This window comes from Falco naumanni, chromosome Z (genome assembly GCF_017639655.2).
Source record: "Falco naumanni isolate bFalNau1 chromosome Z, bFalNau1.pat, whole genome shotgun sequence".
NCBI classification, from domain to species: domain Eukaryota; kingdom Metazoa; phylum Chordata; class Aves; order Falconiformes; family Falconidae; genus Falco; species Falco naumanni.
The window spans coordinates 72,336,481-72,358,706 of NC_054080.1; the positions used below are offsets into that span (position 1 = coordinate 72,336,481).

The window sequence follows — 22,226 nt, forward strand, 5'->3', positions numbered from 1 at the left end:
TGTGGAAGTGGAATCTAGAGTTTGGATATAATTGATATCATGATTGTCTCAAAGAATTCAGGTAACTTCCACTCTCTTTAGTGTCGTTTTCTTTGTGTTGAGAGTTCACAACATTAGTTTATTTTTCCCTGGATCTGTAATCTAGCTATGTTCATATAATCTGCATGTCAGAAAAATAGACGGAAAAGGCAGTAAATATTTTATTTGTTAGTATCTTACACAGTTCTGAAGATGGAGATTACTTAACCTGAAGTTAATTCTGATATTTCTCTTCATCTGCTGCTGCACTAAAGAAATGAAAGATCTTTGGTATTAGTATTCTGTGTCTTCTCTGATGAGATTATGGGTTTTTTCAGTGGCAGAAGTTTCTGTGAGGGACATAAATGTAATCTTAACCAGATGATTTTGAAGTCATGGTGCAGTTTGTGCCTTCTGGTTTTGTTAGATACATGTGTTGGTTCCATTTTCCTGGACACAGCCTATTTGAAGGACTGTACCATTAATGTCACTAATATGTCACAGCTATACCAAAAAATAATATTAATCTTGGTTTAAGTGAAATTGTGAGAGAAAATTTATATGAACATTGATTATATCACAGCAGTATTTATTTTACAATTATGCACTAGCTTGCAATTTGAGATGAACAGTTTACTTAAACTGAGTCAGATACTTATATTATTTCCTTGTTAGTTACGTTTTGTAATTTCAATTACCAGGATGTCTACAAAGTCAAAATATTTTGGCAAGAAGGAAGTAAATCGTGGGAGTTATTCTGTACCTCATGTGACTGAAGTTCTTAATGAAGCGAGACCATTTGTTCCAAAGGTGTTAGATGTAACATCAGAAGGAGAAGGTTTGTTTTTATGGTATATCCTTTTACTATGGTCTAACATTTAAAACAGTAAGTGTTTTGCATTTATAGGATTGTATGCCACTCTGTTTATTTAATCAGAAAATGGAAATAAGTTTTCATTGTTCTGTTCAAATTATTGTATCCATTTTATATTATGAATTTCGTATGATTGCTTTCTGAAGACTTTCTGATAACTTTTTTACTTACATAATTTCTTTTTGCTATAGAGATAAGACAATGTATATTACCATATTTCTTCTGTCATTTACTTTCATTCCAAAAATGTAAAATTTGATTTGAAAATTTCAAGACCTGAGTATGTACAGATTAAATTTTTCATGCATCTATTTATTTATTTATTTATTCTTTCTATGCTTGCATCATCCCTTGTAATAACAGACTGTTTGCTGAGACATCTTTCAAGCCCTTTCTCCTCATCAGGCAAAAAAATGGACTAACGTGACCAGTTGACAGAAATCACATAATGATGCTGTATGTCATGTAGTTTCCTGATTTACAGTAATTGTGTTTACTTTGTAGAGTTTTCTGAGGAACCATATGAAACTCCGAAGAGCTCCAATAGCTCTGTGAAAATCAAACCTATAGAACATCAAAGAGGAAAGGCAAGTTACCATCTTGCATAGAAGCATCAAATTATTATGACTACTCTTTTAAAAATATACTGAATTCCTCAATATGCTTGAGAAATTGATGGCTTAAAGTGTTTAGGAGTGGTGAATTTTTTTCCCTGCTTAAATTGACGACCAAATTCACAAGTAATTCAGCAGCGGTAAAGTGAGATCTGCTGTGAGCCCTTTTGAAAACTGATTAATTGTTTATAAAACTGAATGTGTGCGTGTCTGTGTATAAAATCATACATATAAAAATCACATTAGATCTATATGGTGTATGACGCTGCATTCCAACACAAACCATTACATGATATGTGCACACGTATAAATGAAAGCATGTAAATTAAAAAAAAAACAAACAAACAACAAACCTCAGGGAGTCTTCTGGTTAATAGACCATATTTTAAGGCGTATTTTGTTATACTAGAAAGCTGTATTAATAGCCTTTTTTTTTTTCTTTAAAGTGTGCTGTCTCTGAAGTTGTCACAGGGTGATTAAGTAAAGATGCTCCCACTTGTTTGCATGCTTGCTTGTTTTTAAATTAAATGTATAAACATGTTTATTTTGCTCCTGTCTGAAAACAAGCCTTGTTTTTTTCATGCATCGTCTTTGGTCATAAGTCTCCTTTCTTTGCAACTGGGTAAGGGCTGTTGTGCTTAAATGTGAATTGCAACGCCATTGGTTTGCTTGCCTGCAGTGCTCTAGATTCAGTGCTGTTAATGAGAGTAGAAAATGTGTTGTGGTCTTCAGTTCTACAGTACATTTTACTATAGTGAATCTATGGCATGTGTGAAACCCTGCATTTGTTTCAGTTTCTTTCTTTGTAGTTAATTTGTGTTCCGCGTTTTCATCTTTACTTAGAAGGTGCAAGATTGGCAGAGTGTCAGGGTAATATATATGGATACGAATTTTAAAACAAAAACTTAAAATAATGACTTTGAACAGAGGATACTCAGGTGAATCATTTGGTCATCTCCTTAAGATCTGTACCTGTCCTCCAATGTAATGTTGGTTGTTTTTGAGACAGATTTTTTCAAGTGGCTGATTAATCAAAACTGTGTTTGCCTTCAGCTAATAATACTTTATTGAAGCAGAAGGAGGGTACAAAAATTTACAAGTTCAGATGCATCTTTTTATATTCCAGCAGGTCTCCATTTCGGATGTAGATAGTCCTCAGGAAGATCAAAAGATGGAAAAAACGAAGGAAGGAAAGTCTGAACAGAATGTGTGAGAGACTTTTTTGTTGTTTTAATTTCTCTTTTAGCACTGCTTAAAAATCTGAAGTAGTTTTGTTAATTATGATATCCAGTGGAATCTCAATAGGTTCTTGCTGTTGTTTATAACGACTTCATAGTTTGAAATAAAATTTCAGTCATTTTCTATTTCATGTGTACAGGCATTTCACAAACACAAAATGCTGGGTGGATGAGTGGGTTATTTTAGTAATGATCAGGTAAAAAAGGCATGGTTTGTGGAAGACATATTTTATATTGGAGACAAGGATAGAGAATAACTGGAAAAGCTTTCAGGTACACAGTACCTTCTCCAGACCTGAAATAGGAGCAGCATCTTCAGGCTAAATATGAGTGGAGAGCTGTTATTCTAGGAAATTTTAATCGTTTTTTTGTTGCACAACGTACGAGAAAGAGAGGTTGATATCTAGGGATCAGAAGGTGAGATAAAAACGGATAACCTTGTTACACCTTCCTTCGTCCCTCTTTCAGGAGCTTTTACACAAGTTAAGAAATGTACTTGATTCTGATCTTTTTAAAATCTTACGTTTTAAAATACTTACGTGTTTATAATACAATGATTGTAAAATTTTAGAAACAGTCCATAAACCTGATTGTTACATCATCTGTTTGAATAGATTACTGGTCAGTTTTTCTCTGAAGTTTTTCAAGTGAAGAAAATGTTCTGTAAACACAGGGTTCATTATGTTTACTATGAAGAATCTTCTGCAATTTTTTCGTTTGTTTTAATGACAGAAAAATAGCAATCTTGTTTTATTATTTCAGTTAGATTTCTTCTTGAATCCGCCAAATTAGTGGTAATGAAACCTTTTCCTCTGAAATGCTGTGTCTGAATGTCTTTAATATTTAGTAAAACTTATTAATTGTGATGGCATATAAATACATATTCCTGTGTATATATATATTATATTTGCGAAAAACTTCTAAATGGCTTGATTTCAGAAAGACATAGAATCCTCTGCTATTTTATAATGATGGGTTTTGTTGCAAAAGAAGCAAAAATAACTGCACATAAAGTGCCCCTCAAGGGTTTCTTATGATGCTGTCTCTTCCTTTTTAGGAAGGCAGATTGTAATGGTATTAACAGTATTGCTTAAATTGGATTTTCTCTTCTTTTGTGAACTCAGATTAGCCTCTTTGTTGCCTACTGTTGGTGTTGAATCCTAGAACCTTTTCATTGTTTTTGTTTGAGTCAGTTTCTGATCGCTAGGGAAACAAAGCATGAATGTCAATATTTGCCAGCTCAGATTGCAGTGTAATGCAGTAATTGAAGCCATGCAGATCAGTATAGCTGTGATCAGGTGGCTTTCAGGTATTTTATCTCATACTAATAAAAATACTTTTTCAGGAGGTTGTATGTATATTTGTGTGTGTGTGTGTGAAAATAAACAGTATAACAAATCATTGTAGTATTTATAAGACTTATTTTTTCTCTATAGCATGGCTGAGGTGGTTCCTAGCACCATTTCTCACTCATTCTCTTTAGATCAAGATGCAGAAGTTCCCAGGTGAGATAAAGCTATAACATTTCATATAATAAAATGGACTATCCCTATTAAATTTTCAGTCTGAAGTAACACAATCTGTAGATTTGATTACAAAATGTTTGCAGATATGGTATATTTTACCTGCAAACTGTAGTACTAAATAGCCTTTCCTGAAACCTTTTTGGACTGTAATCGTTGAGGATCTTATACTCTTGAATGTTGTCCAGAATATCACATGAATCAAACATGTTAATTCAGAGCTACCAGATTTCAAGAGAAGTGATGGTTTTCTTCGGTGTAGGTAAAGGTCTTCAGTGTCTTTATAACTTAGTGTAAATCCTAACTCTCTCTTCATCATTTAAGCACTTCATCTCCTTAGTAGTCTTAATCTACTAAAAGATATATTGTGCTATCTGGTACATGTTATTTTAATTTTAATTGTTTTCTGATCTGAAATTTTATGGTTGTTTTTAATTCCAAATGTTTAAAGGTACATTTAATTATTCAACTGAACGTAAATCTGCCATCTCTTTTATTTCAGCTAATAATGCCTTTCTCCATTTTCCATCACCCGTTTGGTTTTATGACTAACCAGAGTCTCTTTCTGTCAAATCTTTGTTCTCTGCCTCTGTCTGTAGTGAAGACACCATTTCAGATACCCTTGTGATTAAAAATTCAGATAAAACTTGTGCCTTTACTACTGTTTTTCTTTCAGTATATTAGGAGGCGTTAGGAAAAAGTTAATCATACATGCTGTCTAATGAAGATTGTTCAGTGTTAATTATTAAATCATTCCTACAAATCAATTACGCTTTAGAAAAATGGAGATATCTTTAAAACTTTCTGGATTGATTTAAGACAGCCTCATATAGGTGAACTGTTAATGTTTTTGATAATTTTGTTCTTTTCCTTCTTAAGTAATAGAGAGATCTCTCTAAGTGATCGTCAGCCTTCTCAGACTGTTGCGTCAAGTGTTGCCTCCAATACTTCCATTTGTGCAAAGGAACAAGAAGTCAAGGAAGAAGTGCCTACAGAAGAGAAGCTAAACACATCAGGAACTGTGAGGCAGATGCTCCAAGATGAAATGTTTAAGTTAGTTCAGGTGAGAGCTTCTCATTATTGAAAATAGTGTTCACAGTTCAGTGTTACTTAAAAAGTAGAGATAATGACTGTTTAAAGGTATTCTCTGTGTGGTGGTTTTTGAGGTTTCCAGTTCCACGTAAACACAGAAAACTTACTTTTGACTTAACTCTTGCATTTGACCCAAAGCAAGCAAGGTAATAATGAAAGTTTTAGTTTATATAACTTACTGTGCTCTAATAGTGTGCATCAGGAAAAATTCTGAAGCTGTGATAACTTTGCAGCTGTACTAGGATTTATTTTTTGCTAGTACATAGAGACAATTTTATGTGACCTTACATTTACTCAGACTTCACAAAAAAAGTGAAGGAATTTGTCTTGTTTTAACAGGTATTTAAGGTATGTGGCAAGTATGTAAGGTATCATAAAAGAAAGTCGAGTACAATAAATAATCATACGCAAGAATCATTATTTGAAGTTTGGGATTTGTTTATTCGGATGTATTAACAGGACAGTGAAGAGTTACAAGATAGCCTAGATGTAGAATTTTTGCTAAGATTGCTGTTAAAGTTATTTACAGTGTAAACTTTGTGTGTGTATATCCAGCTACAGCAAATCAACTTCATGAGTTTAATGCAAATAGTGCAGTCATCCTTTGCCAGCCTGCCAAATGTGCAACAAATTTTGCAACAGCAACAATCTGTTCACCTGGAAGGAAGCCAGCCTGCACATGCTACCAAAGGTAATGGCTTTCTGAAAACACAGCTGCCTGCTCAAGAAGACAAAGAAAAACCTGGTGAAAAGAATTCTGATTTTCAACCAAGGAATAGTTTAAGAGATGAAAGCAGCAATGACCATATAAAAGTAGGTATATCAAAGTGTCATTCATGAAGACTGCTCTGTGTATCTGATATGTTTTCTGTCTTGTTAGGGTAGTGTCACAAAAGGGTGGTTTAGGTCAGGCCACGTAAAGAATTAACACCGAAGAGGTTGAGTGAAATAGGTTTAATATGAAATTTAGGAAATGCAACTGCAAAAGATTTGACAGCAAGGTTCACTCTGTTACTTATTACTTAGAGTAACTGCACAGAGACAGACTGAATTGAAATCAAGACACAATCGAGTCGGAAATAGTTTATAAAGATCAGAGGTGTAAGAAGGTAAAGGAGATCCTTCCATTGAATCACAAGGTTTAAAGTGGAATCTCTTGCTTTCTAAGCTCTAACAGAGTTTAGGTGCAGCTAGATCCAGTCTTAGTCTCAGACTTGGTCAGTGGTTTATATTTAATGGGAGAGAGAGAGAAAGTGGGGTAAAGAATCAGAGACACCCTTGTGCTGAGCCACAAGGTTCAGAGTAGACGCTGTTGCTTTCTAAAAGGTCGCAGAGTTTAGGTGTGGCTGGATCTATTCCTAGTCTCAAACCTTAACAACAGATTAGATCTAGAGAAATACAAAGAGGAAGGGAATTCTGTTGAGTCACCAGGGTAAGAATAGACCACCTTGCTTTTTGAACTCCCATAGACTTCAGGTGCAGCTAGGTCCAATGTTAGTGTCAGACTTGGACAACACTTTGTATCTAAAGGGTAGAGAAGGAGAATTTGTTCACAATTCAACATTATCTGTAGGATTTTAACATCAAAGCTAATGACTAAAATTTGTTTTAAATTCCAAAAATAACCTTACTACTTCAAGCTTGCAATGCGTATTATAACAAAGGTGTACCTGTTAAAAGTTCACCTCAAGTTCAGTGAAATACTCGCCTCTAATGCCTTTTGCATTCCTCAGCAGGTGAAGGGTTGAGTCTGGAGGAGCAGGCTTTCTGCCACAGGCCCCCTAGTGCCGCAGACTCGGTGGTTTCCAACCTCTGAGCTGTGTCCCACTCAGAGGGAGATGCTGGTCACAGCCTGCTGCAGTCCAGGAGAGCTCAAAGGGGTCTCCTTTAGGACTGCTCTTTATAAAACTGTGAGATGATTGGCTTTAGTCATCAGTAAATTTCCATCCTGGCCACAGCCTGAGTTGGTAATTTTTCAAAATTCCAAGAACAATGGTATTGTTTGGCTCAGGTTACCACGCAGGCTACGACCTGGGCAGGAGTTTTCCAGGGTTGTCAGGAACTGTCTCCATTCCTGTTCCCTGCTTCATCCAAGCAGCAAAGTTGCAGTATGGACAATGCCATTCTCTGCTTTAACGAAGTAAAAGAGTTACTGGTACAGTCAAGAGGTGCTTAACTGCCTGACTCATTACTCAAGTCACCAAGGCCTAGTTGGCAGCTGCTGGTGTCATAAAACAGTCCAGAGAACGGGGAGAAGTGCACCACAACGATTAGGAGATATTTTTTTGTGATTGCTATAGAGAAGGAATATTTATACCATTTGCATGCATATTTAGTGCATGGTTACTGTTTCAAGGTGCTTGTAAATGCTGTGTTGTTTGCTTTTCTGATTTAGAATCATCTGGATGTGAATGTTTCTTCAAGCCTACTAGAAAGCCACAGCAAAGATATACATTCTTCAGTACCTACTAAACCACTTTATCTCATAGCTCCTTCTGCAGACATCCAGGAAACACCAAAGCTTATCCCTATTGGAAGAAACTTGAATTACTCAAATGGATTTCCTTTGCTTAAGCTTGAATCACGTTATCATTTCAAACCGGCATTCTTGCATCCAATGGAAATGTCATCAGCTTTTGCTAGACTGCCCCCAGTACCACGAGTAGCTTGGAGTTCATCAGATTCCATATGGAACCATCAGTTATCAGACACACGAAGAAAGAGTAAGGCAAAAGAAGACGTCAACATGAGTAGGCACGACCCTGAGATCCAAAGGCAGATGCATGAGGAAGAGAGAAGATGGGCAGAAACGGTACATAAGGGACCTCCCAAACACCTTAATCTAAGTTGGTATGAAGGACAGCAAGAAGTTTCACCTCAGCAGCAATTCTCTGCAAATAGGAATATGAAGAAAGCACTGATCACTCAGAACCTGGCTGGTATTCCACTGTTGCACTTGCAAGTTGATCCAGTACCTAGACGTCCACCAGTTGTAAGTCAGCCAACCACTACTACTTTAATACCTGTTAAACCTGCAACAAAGGAGACTCACTGCAGAGAAGCACTACAGCACACAGGATTATCACTACTCCATGCTAATTTACCTCAAAAAAAGAAGGTACTGGATTTTATAATACCTTTTTTTTTTTAACTTTCATGTTTTCTTACTCATCAAAAGTAAATTAATGTTTCCAGACTATGGAATTTGGAAGTGTTCAGTACAGCTACCAGAAGCGATCAGGAACTAAGGTACCTTCTTACTGGCATGCCAGTATGAGGTAGGCTGTAAGCTTGGCAATGTTTTTAACAATGTTAGATTGATTTCACATTCCATAGTTCATCAACATTCAGTCCATTAATAAAGAATGTAAGGAATTCCCTCTGGATTATATTTACATAGCAAAAAATAGTTCTATATATTTATTATTATATATAATATATATTTATATAGCAAAAAAATAGTTCTGTTTTTACAGACATTTAAATAGAATTTGTTACAGAAATACAAAGAATGTTTATTATTAAATTATTAAATTGCCTGGTTTATCAAAACTTCTGGTTTTGCTCTTGGCCAGACAGTTGCCAGTTGGTTGGTGGATACATGGTCACTACTTTACTGTAACACAAAGCTCAACTAACAGGTGGAGGTCAGGGCAACAGTTTAAACTCATGCTATGGCTCAGTATTTGGTGAACTGCATAGTGATATTAATCCTGTATTTATATATGTAAATACTTACTGTGTCTGGCAAGTTCTGCCCCCTCTTTTGTAGGGGCGGAAAAGGAATGCTAAAAGACTTGGTTAGAAAATCTTAGTTTCTAGATGTTGAGAGCACATTGTTTTGAAAAATGTTGTTCTGATAGACTCATACGCTTGCACATTCCAGTTGAATAGGAACTTTTTTCCTGAAAGGTGCTTTTTCAGGCCTTGTGTACATTGCATGGTTCCTGCCTTCATCCTGAGCTACATATATTAGAAATGCAAATATTAATGAAGTACAGTGTGGAGAAAATCCATATCTTTTAGTTTACATTCAGAAATAGTTTACACGTGCACATTAGCTGAGATGTCTGATGCTGTTAATTTTTCTTTTCTACATTTTCACTTTGTCTACGTATTGCTACAGGAGTTGTGTTTGTATAATTGAGATCCAACCTGGACCTGCTCTTTTCATTGAGTCTGACCGGGCTTCCTCTCTCTGTTTCCTGTATCAATGTTTCATTTTTGCTTTTTTCTCTCTCTGAACATTTTCAGGCACCAAAATTCATTCCACTTGAAGATCTCCTTGCATTTGAGCAGCGCCACCAGCGTCATACTGTGCCCAGTACTTCCTTTGGACAAGACCAAAGTGAACCTATCCAGTTACTAAAAATTGATGTTGAACCGTTTGAACTAAGAGATGTGCAGAATCATAGAAAAAGGCAAGCCAAACTTTTAAAGTGGGTCTTCATTTTGAAGGACTTACTGGTAACCTGTAACTTCTAGCTTTGAAATCAGTGGGAGTTTCCATAGCAGCTTCAAATGAAGTGGAATTAGATTTAATTCTCTTGGAGGAGAATAAATTAACATATATTAGTAAAGGTAGAGCAGGAGGAGCATGGTGTTAGGGCATGAAGGGGTTGTTGCTGTTACCAGGCTGATAAGATTCAAAGGGGAAATATTTTTCATACTTCTATCTGTGGTTTAAATCTGGCTGTTCGATATATACTGTCTGTGAAATGCTTTGCTGCTTACACAATAAAATCTTGATAGGCTACTGTCTTCATTGCATATCGTGTCCATTGGTAGTAATCTTCAAGAAGGAAAGGGTTGCACTCTTCCAATATAATTCAAGATACAGGCTTTGTTTCTGAATCCAGACAGTGATTAGCAAAATTCCTGCTGAAACAATATTTTATTTTGTTTTGCTAGTTATGTTATTCATTACTTTCAAAATTTGTTTATTCTTTGTTAATTGATTGCACAAGCAGTTAAAATCGTTTAAGCTGCATGCGTATCTCTGTTCAGTCCTCATGTAATGCCAGTAGATTCCTGACTTTTCACAGATCTGTGTTTTCTGTGGAAGAGTTAATGGTGTCATTGAATCTAGAACAGAACACTCCCTTCTGATTATGACGCTTTTAAGTCCAGCAGCTGGAAACACCGACTCTAGGATCTTAAATTGATACATAAGTAACTGCAGCTTCTCTGTTGATATTACCAGCTGAAATGCTTGAAGCAACAATTGTTGTCTTACAATCTATGAGAATTTGTAATATAATTTATAAAATTATGTAGGATACAATTTATCAGATACTAAAGAAAATTTGCAACTTTTTTAGTAAAATAGTTGATTGGGAAGTTTCAGTGATAACAGGTTTGTTTCTTCCTGGTGTATTTCTTGTAGATTCCCTACAGGCATTTTATGTAGTAATGATTATGTTATTGTGCACAAAATATAGCTATGACATGTTACACAGTTTATATTATTTGATGTAAATAGATTATTAGACGATTAACAGATTTTGGTGTGATTCTTAAGTATATTTATGAGTTCCTACAACAATTTTGTGTACAATTCTGGTAGGCAAAAATAGTGCTTTGAACTGGTCTGTATGCAACAGTTGTGTTTGTCTTTCCCACTTTCATTTCACTCTCTATTTCTTAATAGTAATATTCCTTAGAAAACAATCATAATTATTTTTATTATTTGAGTGCAGTTCTTGCTTTTGATTTGTAATTAATATGTTGACAGACAAAAAAGGCGTGGTAAGAACCAAATGAAAGACAAAGATGAAAAGCAGAAACCAAGTGTGTCCTTCTGCCCAGATGACTCCATCATCAGTAGCAGTGATACAGTGATGGTTGCCGAATCAGGGACTGGGGTATAGAAAAATATTTTTTTCTTTGCTTTTTTCTATTCAAGTATTAAGAAGAAAGAAGGAATTGGGCAACTGTCAACCAAAACAATCATGTAAATCTCTCCCAGGCTCTAGGCTAGAAACGGTATCCATCTTTCACTCATATACTTGCATTTACTGTAAATTTTATGAAGTATTCAAAGGCTGCTTTTGATTTTCTTGGGACATGAACTTGTCTGTTTTGATAGAGTATTTGTCTGTATGTACATTTAAGATAAATTTATACACAAATGCTAATAGCTTTTAAAAAAACAATTATGTTTAGTCTAGCAGTAATGCTAGGGCAAATGACCCAGGCATTACTGTCTTCACATGAGGCTAGATTATGACAGTGTAACTGTGAGGATGGGGAGTATGAGGTCTGAGTTCTGGCTCAGCCAGGAAACTGGAAAGACGAAGTCTTTGTCAGGCTGGGTTTTGATTTATGCACTTCTGTTTGTTTGCCTGGGCCTTTTTGATATCTTTTAACATATTTGGGGGTTATCTTTGCAAGTACCAAATTTCAGGCTACCAGATTTACTACCAGATTTAAAGCTAGAACAATACCCAGCGCAGCAGGCTCTATTTCTGGTCCATACCATACCTTCTTTGAGACTTGCCTCCCTAGCACAACAGCTGGAGAGCCTCACCAGACCTGGGAGATGTTAACTATAGTATGGCAGAGATACTCGAAGAAGAATCAGGAATTTGTGTTACTGCAGGTCACCCCAAGGTACACATGGGAAAGAATGTTTACATAGTAATTGCATTAAGTTGGGATGGATCGGAAGAATTAAGAAAGGGGGTAAGAGAAGTACATTACAGAGATTTTTTTTCCCAACTCATTACTCAAAAGAGGTATGTTGAAAAGTTAACAGCATCAAGAAAACCTTTAATTGGCATTGGAACTATTTTTTAAGATAGTTCTTTTTCTCCTTATGTTAGGATCAACAAGAAAAATCTGCATCATACCTTCAAGATGGTTTTTTCATTTCATTGGGCAAGTACAAATCTTCTTAATGCTTTAAGTGCCTAAATAAAATAAATCAAGGAACAGAAGTCTGTTAGATTTCAAACGGAAAAAACCCCTCTGTAGTCATCAAGATATTAAAAACTCAAATGTCTGTGGGCTTTACAGCATAATGTCTTACGGGATCTTTCCCCACAGAATCAGGAAAACCTTTCAGGAGGTACAACAGATATTTAGTCTTTCTTGGGTATGGTCAGTTTTTAGGAGATTGGTGTGGGGAGAGATGCAGGCAAATTTAAGATCACATATCAATTATTTGTAAACTCAATAATTCTCCTGAAAATTTTGGAAGTATTTTGAATTTTCTTAGAAATAAGTGATAATCTTGTGTTTATGTTTATGAACAGTGGACTTCATGAAATAATAACAGTACGTTGAATGAATTTCAGTAACTATGGTTCTTGGTGATTTCTGTTCATGTGATTCATCAGAGGAATGCTTTCAAATTCTAAATCAATTTATTTGTTTTTAAAAGATATTTTTTCCAGTATTATTTGCCTGGATATTCTATTACATTAAATTTAATGCTTTTTTAAAAGAAACTGTTTACAATAATTCTAGCTTTCAAACTGAAGGCGTGGCTGTAGAAAGATTTGTTTCTTTCTAGTGCATTAATTCAGCACAATATTTAGTCCTATCAGAGGCAAAAACACAATCCATTATCTGAAATTTGGCCTTAGAGAAATAGTGTCTTGCAGAGCTCTGTAGAAACATGAATAAAGGTATACACATCATAAATATTTGTTCCCTTTTAAAATATGAAACAAACTGTTACTGTACAGCATACTAGAATACTTAATTTTAAAATTACATGTCCAAACTGAGCCTTGATTTTAGTTCAGTGTACCCTTGTAAATTTCAATACAGTAGCATATTCATAAGACAGGAATACAGACTTCATTCATGAAGTGTGCTTAGAGAAAGGTTAAAATTATTTTGAGAAATGCAAAGAAGAATCTGTTGGAGCCCTTAGTTTTGAGTTAATATCATGGCTTTCATAGGTTTCTAATTCTTGCATTGTTTTTATGTATTATCATACTTTAGACACAGTGGGAGAAGCAATTACTACTTCAGCAGATCTACATTACATGGCTGCTACAGGAAAAAAACCAGCAGAAACGCAGGATGCAAGTACAAATACTCACCCAGGTAAGTGCTACCTGTGTGCTACAGTAACCAACTATTTCTAGTATTGAATCTTGTTAATTGTGATATTTGACCAGCTTCCAAAGTAGAGTAAATTTTTAAATGGAAAAAGAGTTTTTCATGCTGTAACATTTTGTTTCAAAAAGTATTAAACCACAAGATACTGGAATATAAATTACAAAGTATTAGTTGAAATAATTATAAATAAAAATCCTACTGGTGCAATTATGTAAGAGTTTCTACATGCTTTCTGTAAGTACTTCTGCTGTGACTTTTTCTGAAAGCTCCTTTTAACTAGCTTGACTTTATCTAAATGCATTTTAGACAGTGTTTTACATGTGACTGAAACTGTTTCCCTGCCTCTTCCCTCCAACTTTGCTTTGATTGTGAGTTGAGAAATCAGAAACGCACATTCAGATAATGCCATCCATGTCTTTACTTTCCTTAAAATTCATGCATTTTGGTTTTGGTTTTTTTCCTATCAAGTGCTCAAATCATATCGGGATGTTGGAATCAGTGCTTGCAATGAGGTTTCTGAAGTCCAAAAAAATGAATCAGTCAACTCTGTTCCTGTGTCAGGTGTGGCTTCAGTCTTTCTCTACTTCATTTGTTGTTTGGGAAGTCTATAAAAATACTACAATGTTAACATGGATTTTGTACACAAAGTCACTTAATGCAGGATGTAGATAAGAAGATGCTAATTTGTCTGACTTCTGGAGACCAAATGTGAAATAATCGTAATACTGTTTATGAAAAGTTTGGCTGGAATATTTCATGGTGTAGCGTAACTATCTTCTTGTATTCCTGAATGATGTGGTACATTTGTGAATTTTAGCTTGATTTTAGTGCCACTTTGTCTTGGGGAGTTGCTGTTCTGTACACCAAATGGATTGACCAGTAGGATGTTAAGATAGATCACAGCTCCACATGAAATGGAGCTGTAGTAACTCAACTAATTATACAGTTGATCTACATATCTGCTAAGTTACATAATAGCTATATGCCAAGTAACAGTGTTCCAGTCTCAAGTAGGAATTTTACTTCCCATCAGTCATCCTTTGGGTCAGTTTGTAGCACGAAGAATAGAAGGTAACTGATTTTGAGCTAAAGAAGATTTGTTTTGATGCGGGTTTTCTCCCCATTTTATAAGGCCTTGATAAACTGTACTACATAGAAGAATTCAGTAGCTAAGTATTTTCCCTGTGGTACCAAGTGAGGATACTAATTTTTCCTTTCTTTTAAAATTCAGCAGTATTGTTCCATTTGGAAGATTATTTTACTGCATCACATGACTTCTTGCAGATAGTTTCTTAGAGAGGTCTGTCTAGCTAAGTAGTGTCATTTATTTGGATCAAGTAAAGATGCAGGTTATTTTTTTTCAACCTATTCAGGAGCAAACTGGAAATAAATAGCACTTTAGACTGCAGCTTGTTGCTTTAATTTTAATCTTTTGAGTATTTTTCTGCTAATTTGTCACCAAAATGAAAAATAATTTAGTACTTTATTGTTAGAAGCAAACATTAAAGAAAACTATTAAGGTACATTGTCTATAGTTTTTAAAAGAAGTGCTGATCAAAGCTTTCCTTATCATTTAGAGAATGTAGACCTGTTTCCAGACAGTTTTGTCTGATGTTTCCTGGCTTTTACTGTAAATATAATACTATTACTCTTTTCTCACAGAATCATCTAGTGCATTTGAGATACTACCACCAGACATGTATTTAAACCTGAGATTCCCCACTCAAGTGAATGAGAGACCTTTGTCATGCTTTCTGTTGGATGCACCTGATTTGGTTAGTGATCCAATGTACATATGGTTAAAAGACATTTTAAGTGTGCTGTTTGTCTTACCTCATTAATTTGTGTTTTTTATATCTGGATGGGACAGTTGTGTGACACCCTAGGGAAGATTGTAGTTATTTTGTCTCCAAAACAAAAAGTCTTTCAATGCAAAGTGGTAAGAGGTAAACACAGGAAATAGTTAACCATGTACTATAAACAGTGTATGCAAATGCTTTATAATTGATCATAATCTTTTTCTTGTTTAGAGTGAACATGAGTATGTCAGTGTGATTGACATTGAAGACAGTGACTTCCTTAACAATTTGCCCATGATACCTGAGTCTGCAGAAGAGACAGCTACTGCACAGCAAAATGCTAACTTTGAAATTCCATCTACTGCAAAACTTGATCACACGGCAGCTTCTGTTAATAATGCAGTTCCACCCGAGGCACTTTGGAAGAAAGGTAAACCATTTTATTTTTACGTCAGAAAAAAAGCTATGGACTTCTGTTGTAGTACTCTTTTCCACAGTAAACTTGCAGCCTTTTCCCAACTCACCTCCTGCTTTTTTAGTCTTACACATCAAAATGTTTATACATTTGATTTCTGTGATGATTCCTGCTTCCTAAAACATACTATCAGGTATAGCACAGCTATGCCTAATGAATTGCATTACTTAAATGTTTGCAGTTTTTTCACTGATGTTAGTGCGCTCTTTTTTTTTTTTTTTTTTTTATTTCAAGATGATCATCTGAAAAATGTATCAAGCCAAGTGCAAAAGGAAGATAAGAAGTCAAATTCTGCTGCAGACAGTTTAACTTGGAACATGTTACATGAAGATGACAGAACTTTTCCTTCTTCAGGGCTTCCATCCAAAATAATTGGCAAAGAATACTTTTCCACAAAGCAGCAGGAAATAGATATGCAATTACAGACACTACAGAACATAACAGAAAATATGGAGGAGGATTTCAGAAATACCAAACTGGTGAGTTCTTGCTGCTAACTGTTGTATCCTAAACAGTTTGTTCTGTAACTTCATTTAGCTAAGGACAATTTAAATTTTGGAGTGATGATTTTCAAATTGCTTAGTATGTGTTGAGAGAGATCAGGAATAAGATAAGATTCTTTCACATCTAATGCTGCATCTGTTGGCTGACAGAGTTATTTATGGTGGACCACATGCTGGTCAGAACGGTGATGTTCTTAGTGAATGGGCAGAATATATTTAATCTCTCTGTAACTGGGAAAATGGAATAGCACAAAAGTTCAGGCTGAGCAGGATACCTTATGGGCAAAGATTTCTGCAGTTGTGCCTCTGCACAGTATTATGAGACTTTCTGGAACTTGTTTCTATTTATTTCATAAAATACTTGCATTTAACATCTTTATAAATCTAACTATAAAAGGGAAATAAATGCATTTTGGACATAGGGCATTCAGATGATCTTACATATAATTCAGGAATTACTATTTTATAGGTCATGACAGAAATAACAATAAAAAGTTACAATTATTTAACAGACTGACCTCTTAATATTGTATGTGGTTTAGGTTGCCTAGATTTTCAGGTGTGGCTGACTTCAGGTGTATGTGAAATGGGGAATGCTGGCAATTATTTCTTCACATTACTTTGACTTTTTTATTAAGTTTAGAGTAAACTGAAAGTGACTGATCTAAAAATGAGCTAGTAGTTCTGGTTTTACCTAGCTGATAAGAAAAATTTCTTCTTCACACATCAAGAGAACTATGTCAGTTTCCAATTCCTGTAGACCTGGCTAAATACAGAATGAATTCAGTAACACTGTATTAATTCCACAGCATCTACTTTTTGTATAATGGTTCAAAATAATAGTATCCATTGCCTGTCCTTCCATATATTCACAGAAATGTAAGGACCTCGTTGTGTCCCCTACACACAGTTACTAAAGTATGGTGGATTATTTAATCCCTTACATCCTTCATCAAGGTGATTATCTAGCCAGATTTTTAAAAGCCTGTAGTGAGAAAAAAAAATCTTCGCATACTCTTTTTTTTTTGTTGCAGCATTTTACTGCATTTGGGTTCTAAAACTTCTGGATATCTGGCCAAATCCTGAAGATAAACACCTGATTTGTATTTTACCCAGTGCACACCAGTTGGTCATTCCTTTTATAACAATTCCTTAGGTACTAGAAATCAGGTTTGAGGCCTGTTCTTTGTAAAGATAATGTTCAGTGAAATGTCTCTGTCTAGGTTAGTCAGCTTTAGTTTTCATTTTCTAGTTTTGAACTTCAGGAAACTGCTGACCTATGAAGAACATCGAAATTTTTATCTTTCTGTGGTTTTTAGATAAGAGGTAGTGGAAAATTCAGCTGCTCTAAAAGTAAAAATAACGTGATCAATAGAAGTAAAACTGTTCACAAGAATAATACAGTTCATATGTATTTTCTCAGCGTAAGGGCCCACAAGATTGAACTCTTTAGATGAAATCAATCTACTTAAGCTACTTTGATTCCTGAACTATTTTATTTGGTTTTGAATCAGTATACCTCATTAAAATGTTTGTAAGATTCTGAGGAAAAAATATATTTATAGCAAACTTTGCGTTAATAACTGCAGTGCAAGTCTCAGAGATGCCTTGAAGAATGTATGGTTATTTAGTTTTTGGGTTTCATTTATAGCTAGTGAAAATAATAGAAGATTTTGAAATGGCTGCCACTTCAGACCTTGGTGCTCGTCCTTCATTCTCTGAAGATGCTAGAATCATTGATGATGGTATGTGTTCAGTTAACAGAAGGATAGTAAACTTGCAGTTGAGTATTAAATTTGACTAACTTTTAATGACTGTTGAAGTTTAATACAATCCCAAAAGTTGTTACTGAAATCTGAACAAAAAATCAAAAATATGAGAGAGAGAGAGAGAGAGATTGAAATAAAATCAAAGGTAGAAAATACGAATATTAACAGGTCCTGCTTCAAGGAAAATGCATTTGAAAATACCTGTATATTTTGATGTTTTCCAAAACCAGAATGCAGGACTTCAGTATAAGATTTTAAAGATGATAGTCTGTATTTCTATTGTATCATAAAATCTAAACATGTTGCTTATGAGTGCTTTGCTTGCTGATGTGAAAGGATATGAAATTTGTCCTCAAGTTTTCTCTGTATATATAAACAAATGTTTTTCTCTGTGTATATAAAGAAACTTTTTTCATGCATCTTTGGTGGCTATTTAGTTGTAATATCTGCCGATTTTAATAAAAGCTTGCATCAGCTTAACTACTCGCTAGAGCTGATGTATTGAGTAGTTTATTGTTTATATAACAATTGACTAGATAGTACCTGTTTACTTATAGTTACTATACTGTACCAAGAAGGAGCATGCTAGGGGTACGTGCTTAAGGTCCCTTTTACATTCATATCAAAACATAGTCTAATCTGTTTATGAAATACAAAGCCAAGTGGTAGAACAAAATGATTACTATATCTGTATTTATACGTAAGACAATATTTAAGATGTCCATTAGCCTCACACAGAGCAACTCATAATTTGGTCTTTGTTCACATGTACAGGACCAGTACATACATCACAGCTTTTGGTGGGTGCTCTTTCATAGGTAGGCACAACTGATCTAAGTTCAGGTTGTTGTTTGACAGATAAACTAAATATGCCACTAATAAATATGTATGAGTGATAGTTTTTGCATTCTGTTTTTTTTTTCGTTGGCCTACACTAATTACTATATTTATTATTTTTTCATGGAATCAGAACATTATTTAAGGGGCATGATTTTTGAAGATACTGCAGGTGATGACAAGGAGGGCTTAAACTTGGAGTATCCTGTACCCGGTTGTTCTGCGTTGGAAGTACACTCCCTTGCCTCTGCAGCCTCTTCTTCTGACTTTCCCAGTGGCATAAAGTCATCTTCTAGTATAATCTTTATTACTTATTTTACTCTTTTTCTCCTTTTAAAAATAAGTAAACCTTTTCTTCCTGGTGTAATACTTTCTCATTGCTGTTATACAGAATGTTACATAATGCCAGTGAGCTCATGTCAGTTGTCAGTCTTTCTAGATTGCTTTATTTAGAATGGCTTCATGGATGTGCATTGATAATGAGTTTATACATTACGTGACAGAACAGTATCACAAAGCCCTGAAAACAGTTCAGCAGTGTACATTATACTTGTATTCTTTTACAAGTACATTATATTGTACTCAAATTCACCATTACTGAAAGAAAATTAGTGACCTTGGGTTTATTTCTGAAACCCATCACTTTGCTGATTTGTAATTATTTAGTTAATTGTACATGAGTAAAAGTGTGCAGAGGGCCACAGTACACTCATAGCTTCCTCCCAAAGCTATCTTACCATCTCTGTCATCCTCCTGTGTTCTAGAGAGTTGAGATCCCAGTTAATCCAACCCATGTCATTAAGTACAATATTCATTTATTTTTAGTGTCAGTATATTCAGGTTAATATATTTCTGCATTTCATCCCACAGGGTGTTCAATGTATGTAATATTAGTTTGTGTGCAAGTGCAAGGCTTTTATTAACAAGGGCTGTTTCTGTTTCAGGCTTTCACATACGCAGAGACCTAAGTGATAGGTATGTATTTTTGACATCTGTTTTGTTGAAAATTTGTTTAAGTCCTACTAAAAAGGGCACTGTCAAGGTGGAACTATCACTTACATAAAAATGTAGGCATTCATTTGCAAACTGAAGGAAAGCCTTCTTAATAGAATTTCAGACATTTAACGCTGACTTTGATAGTGCCTATTAGTTAACTTTATGCAAAAGCTGCAGAAGCATTCAAAGTTGCTTTTTAGTTCCAAGTAATAGCTGTTAATGTAGGTGTTGCTATTGTCTGTGTGCATTTGTTATTTCTCCAATTTGCAAAACACTGTATTTTCGAACAAGTACATGTAACTGCTGCTAGCAATTGTCTGCTAAGGTCAGCTATTAACTAGAGAAGAGTTCTTGAAGTGTTACCGTATGACCAGTGTAAAGCAACGGACTGAAGATTTCAAAACTGGAATGATCTTATGCATTAAATAAAGTGCTCTGACATACAGATTTTTTACTGTTAACTGCCATTAGTCTGCTGGATCCAGTTGTGCAGTAGAAAACAGTAGCTGGCTTCCCTTTCTTCCTGGTCATTCTGCTCAGTTGCCCACTGTTACAGTTTTTCTTGAAGCATAGCAGTAAACTGAATGGTTCCATTTATTTTTAAAGCATTTTAAGTGAAGCTGCTCATTGTGACTGAATTAGATAGGGAGCAATTACGTAACCTTGAGGATGGGTATGAGGCAATAAACTTCAGTAGGTGGTGGTTTTTACTCAAAAGAGTAACTTGAAGAAACTAGCTTTTAGTTATAAACTAAATGAGCCTTGGGGTTTTTTATTGAGGGCAGAATTTAAGTAAAAATATTCTCTCACTAACACTGGTTCTTGCTCAGAAGGTCATTGAGAGTTGGGACTCCCAAAAATGGGAGCACCCCACGGTCTTACCTCAGCATGGGTGGCAGTACAGGGTTTGCCGTGTGGGTGCTTTGGCCTTCTGGGCTGCCAGGCTCATCCTCCTCTGGACCAGCCACGTTCACGCACCCCGGTGGAGCTCAGGCAGTTCACCTCTGCATGGGGCCATGTTTCTGGATGGTTTATTCGAAGCCCTCTGTGCTGCAGTACCCCTGATGTTAGTCAGGTCTCGCTCATGCTGTCCCATCCACACTGGGAGGCTGTAAAGCTGGCTGAAGTGTACATGGCGACACTGAAGCTAAGGTGATGGATGGTAACTTTAAAGACAGTGGTGCACGTACACACGCTGTCTGGGTATTGCTTGTGTGCACTAACACAGTGAGATGTAGGGGGTGGAAAATTCAGTCCAAAGGCTTCTGGTAAAACAACCTGAATATTCTCATTTTAAGCATGAAAGGAAGGATTTTAGCTTGTTCTCGCAGGCATGTTCTGCTTTAAATTAGTGACTTGTTTTTACCTCTGCCTAACTTCAAGCTTTTTAGAAGATCCCCTGCAAATTACTGGTCTGAGTGGTGTTACTGACACCATTAGGGATCTTGTAGTAGAAGGTGACATGTCTCCGTCAGAGCTGGGCTTTCCAAAAATACAGGCTAAGAAAATCTCTACCTGTTTTTTATTATGCATTAGCTAAATCATTTTAACCCTGGTTGTTACTCTCATAGCTCACGCCCTGTAAAAATGGAAGCAAGCATGTGATTTGAGTTTATGTCAGCGTGACTAGTATTAGAACTGTTTCATAGCCACTGTTTTACTGGCCATTATTGTCAAATGTGCTAATTGTTTTTTATTATTTTCGTTTTGAAATTCTTTCCTTCCTGCTTGCGTGTCCTACCAGGTATAGACTGGAGCAGAACTCTATATGTACAGCAGATTCAATTCAGCCAAGGGGACTGGAGCATTCTAAAGTGGTTCTGAAAGGCAGAATAGAAATTTCCCATCAGTGGCAAAGCAGCATCAGAAGCTTCCAGCCCCATACTCCAGCTTGTCATGTTCTCCTCCCTGCTGGAGATTTCTGTACCTTCCTGATTGTTATTTATAAAATCAGCTGTGCTCTTTGATGAGATAGGTTGAAATGACAGGTATTTTTTATGCCTGTTTGTGATACCACTTGCTTACAAGGCAAAAATATAGCTGTTCAGGATGCCAAACAATCTGTTCTGTTGGTGCAACAGTTCACACCAGCTTAAGATAATGTGTTTCAGGATGGTTTAGTGATTCATTCAAGTAGAGTAGAGTGTTGTGCTTGTTCCAACATGTATTTGAATTTTGAAAGGAGCTTAAGAACTTTAAACCTAAATTGGTGCACAGATCACAACATCTTTCTGATCCTTCGAGAATTCGAAACACATTAATAATGACTATGTCAACATATAGATGTTGCTAGCTGTTGTGCAATTATATGAATGTTTTCATGATTACTGAAAATTTCAGAAATGCATTCAAGTAGTGTTTAATCAAGCCTGACCAAAAACCTAAAGACAACTTAATTTCACTTCCTTGTTTTCA

At 35.5% G+C, this 22,226-nt stretch overlaps 1 protein-coding gene across 5 annotated transcripts in view; it reads left to right on the forward strand.

Annotated features, from left to right (window-relative positions):
* The window catches only part of CPLANE1 (ciliogenesis and planar polarity effector 1), a 66,670-nt gene that overhangs the window by 36,804 nt on the left and 7,640 nt on the right, over positions 1-22,226 (forward strand). For 4 of the 5 annotated variants that reach the window (XM_040579670.1, XM_040579671.1, XM_040579673.1 and 1 more), the window contains exons 28-45: positions 720-856; positions 1,397-1,479; positions 2,633-2,715; positions 4,181-4,249; positions 5,147-5,330; positions 5,915-6,172; positions 7,755-8,477; positions 9,614-9,780; positions 11,094-11,223; positions 12,184-12,238; positions 13,313-13,417; positions 13,901-13,993; positions 15,095-15,207; positions 15,463-15,661; positions 15,941-16,185; positions 17,861-17,954; positions 18,949-19,110; positions 19,760-19,790. In XM_040579670.1, the coding sequence (XP_040435604.1) occupies positions 720-856; positions 1,397-1,479; positions 2,633-2,715; positions 4,181-4,249; positions 5,147-5,330; positions 5,915-6,172; positions 7,755-8,477; positions 9,614-9,780; positions 11,094-11,223; positions 12,184-12,238; positions 13,313-13,417; positions 13,901-13,993; positions 15,095-15,207; positions 15,463-15,661; positions 15,941-16,185; positions 17,861-17,954; positions 18,949-19,110; positions 19,760-19,790 (2,931 nt within the window). The remainder of the gene's footprint in view (positions 1-719; positions 857-1,396; positions 1,480-2,632; positions 2,716-4,180; positions 4,250-5,146; positions 5,331-5,914; positions 6,173-7,754; positions 8,478-9,613; positions 9,781-11,093; positions 11,224-12,183; positions 12,239-13,312; positions 13,418-13,900; positions 13,994-15,094; positions 15,208-15,462; positions 15,662-15,940; positions 16,186-17,860; positions 17,955-18,948; positions 19,111-19,759; positions 19,791-22,226) is intronic. The other variant, XM_040579672.1, reaches the window with a different exon arrangement.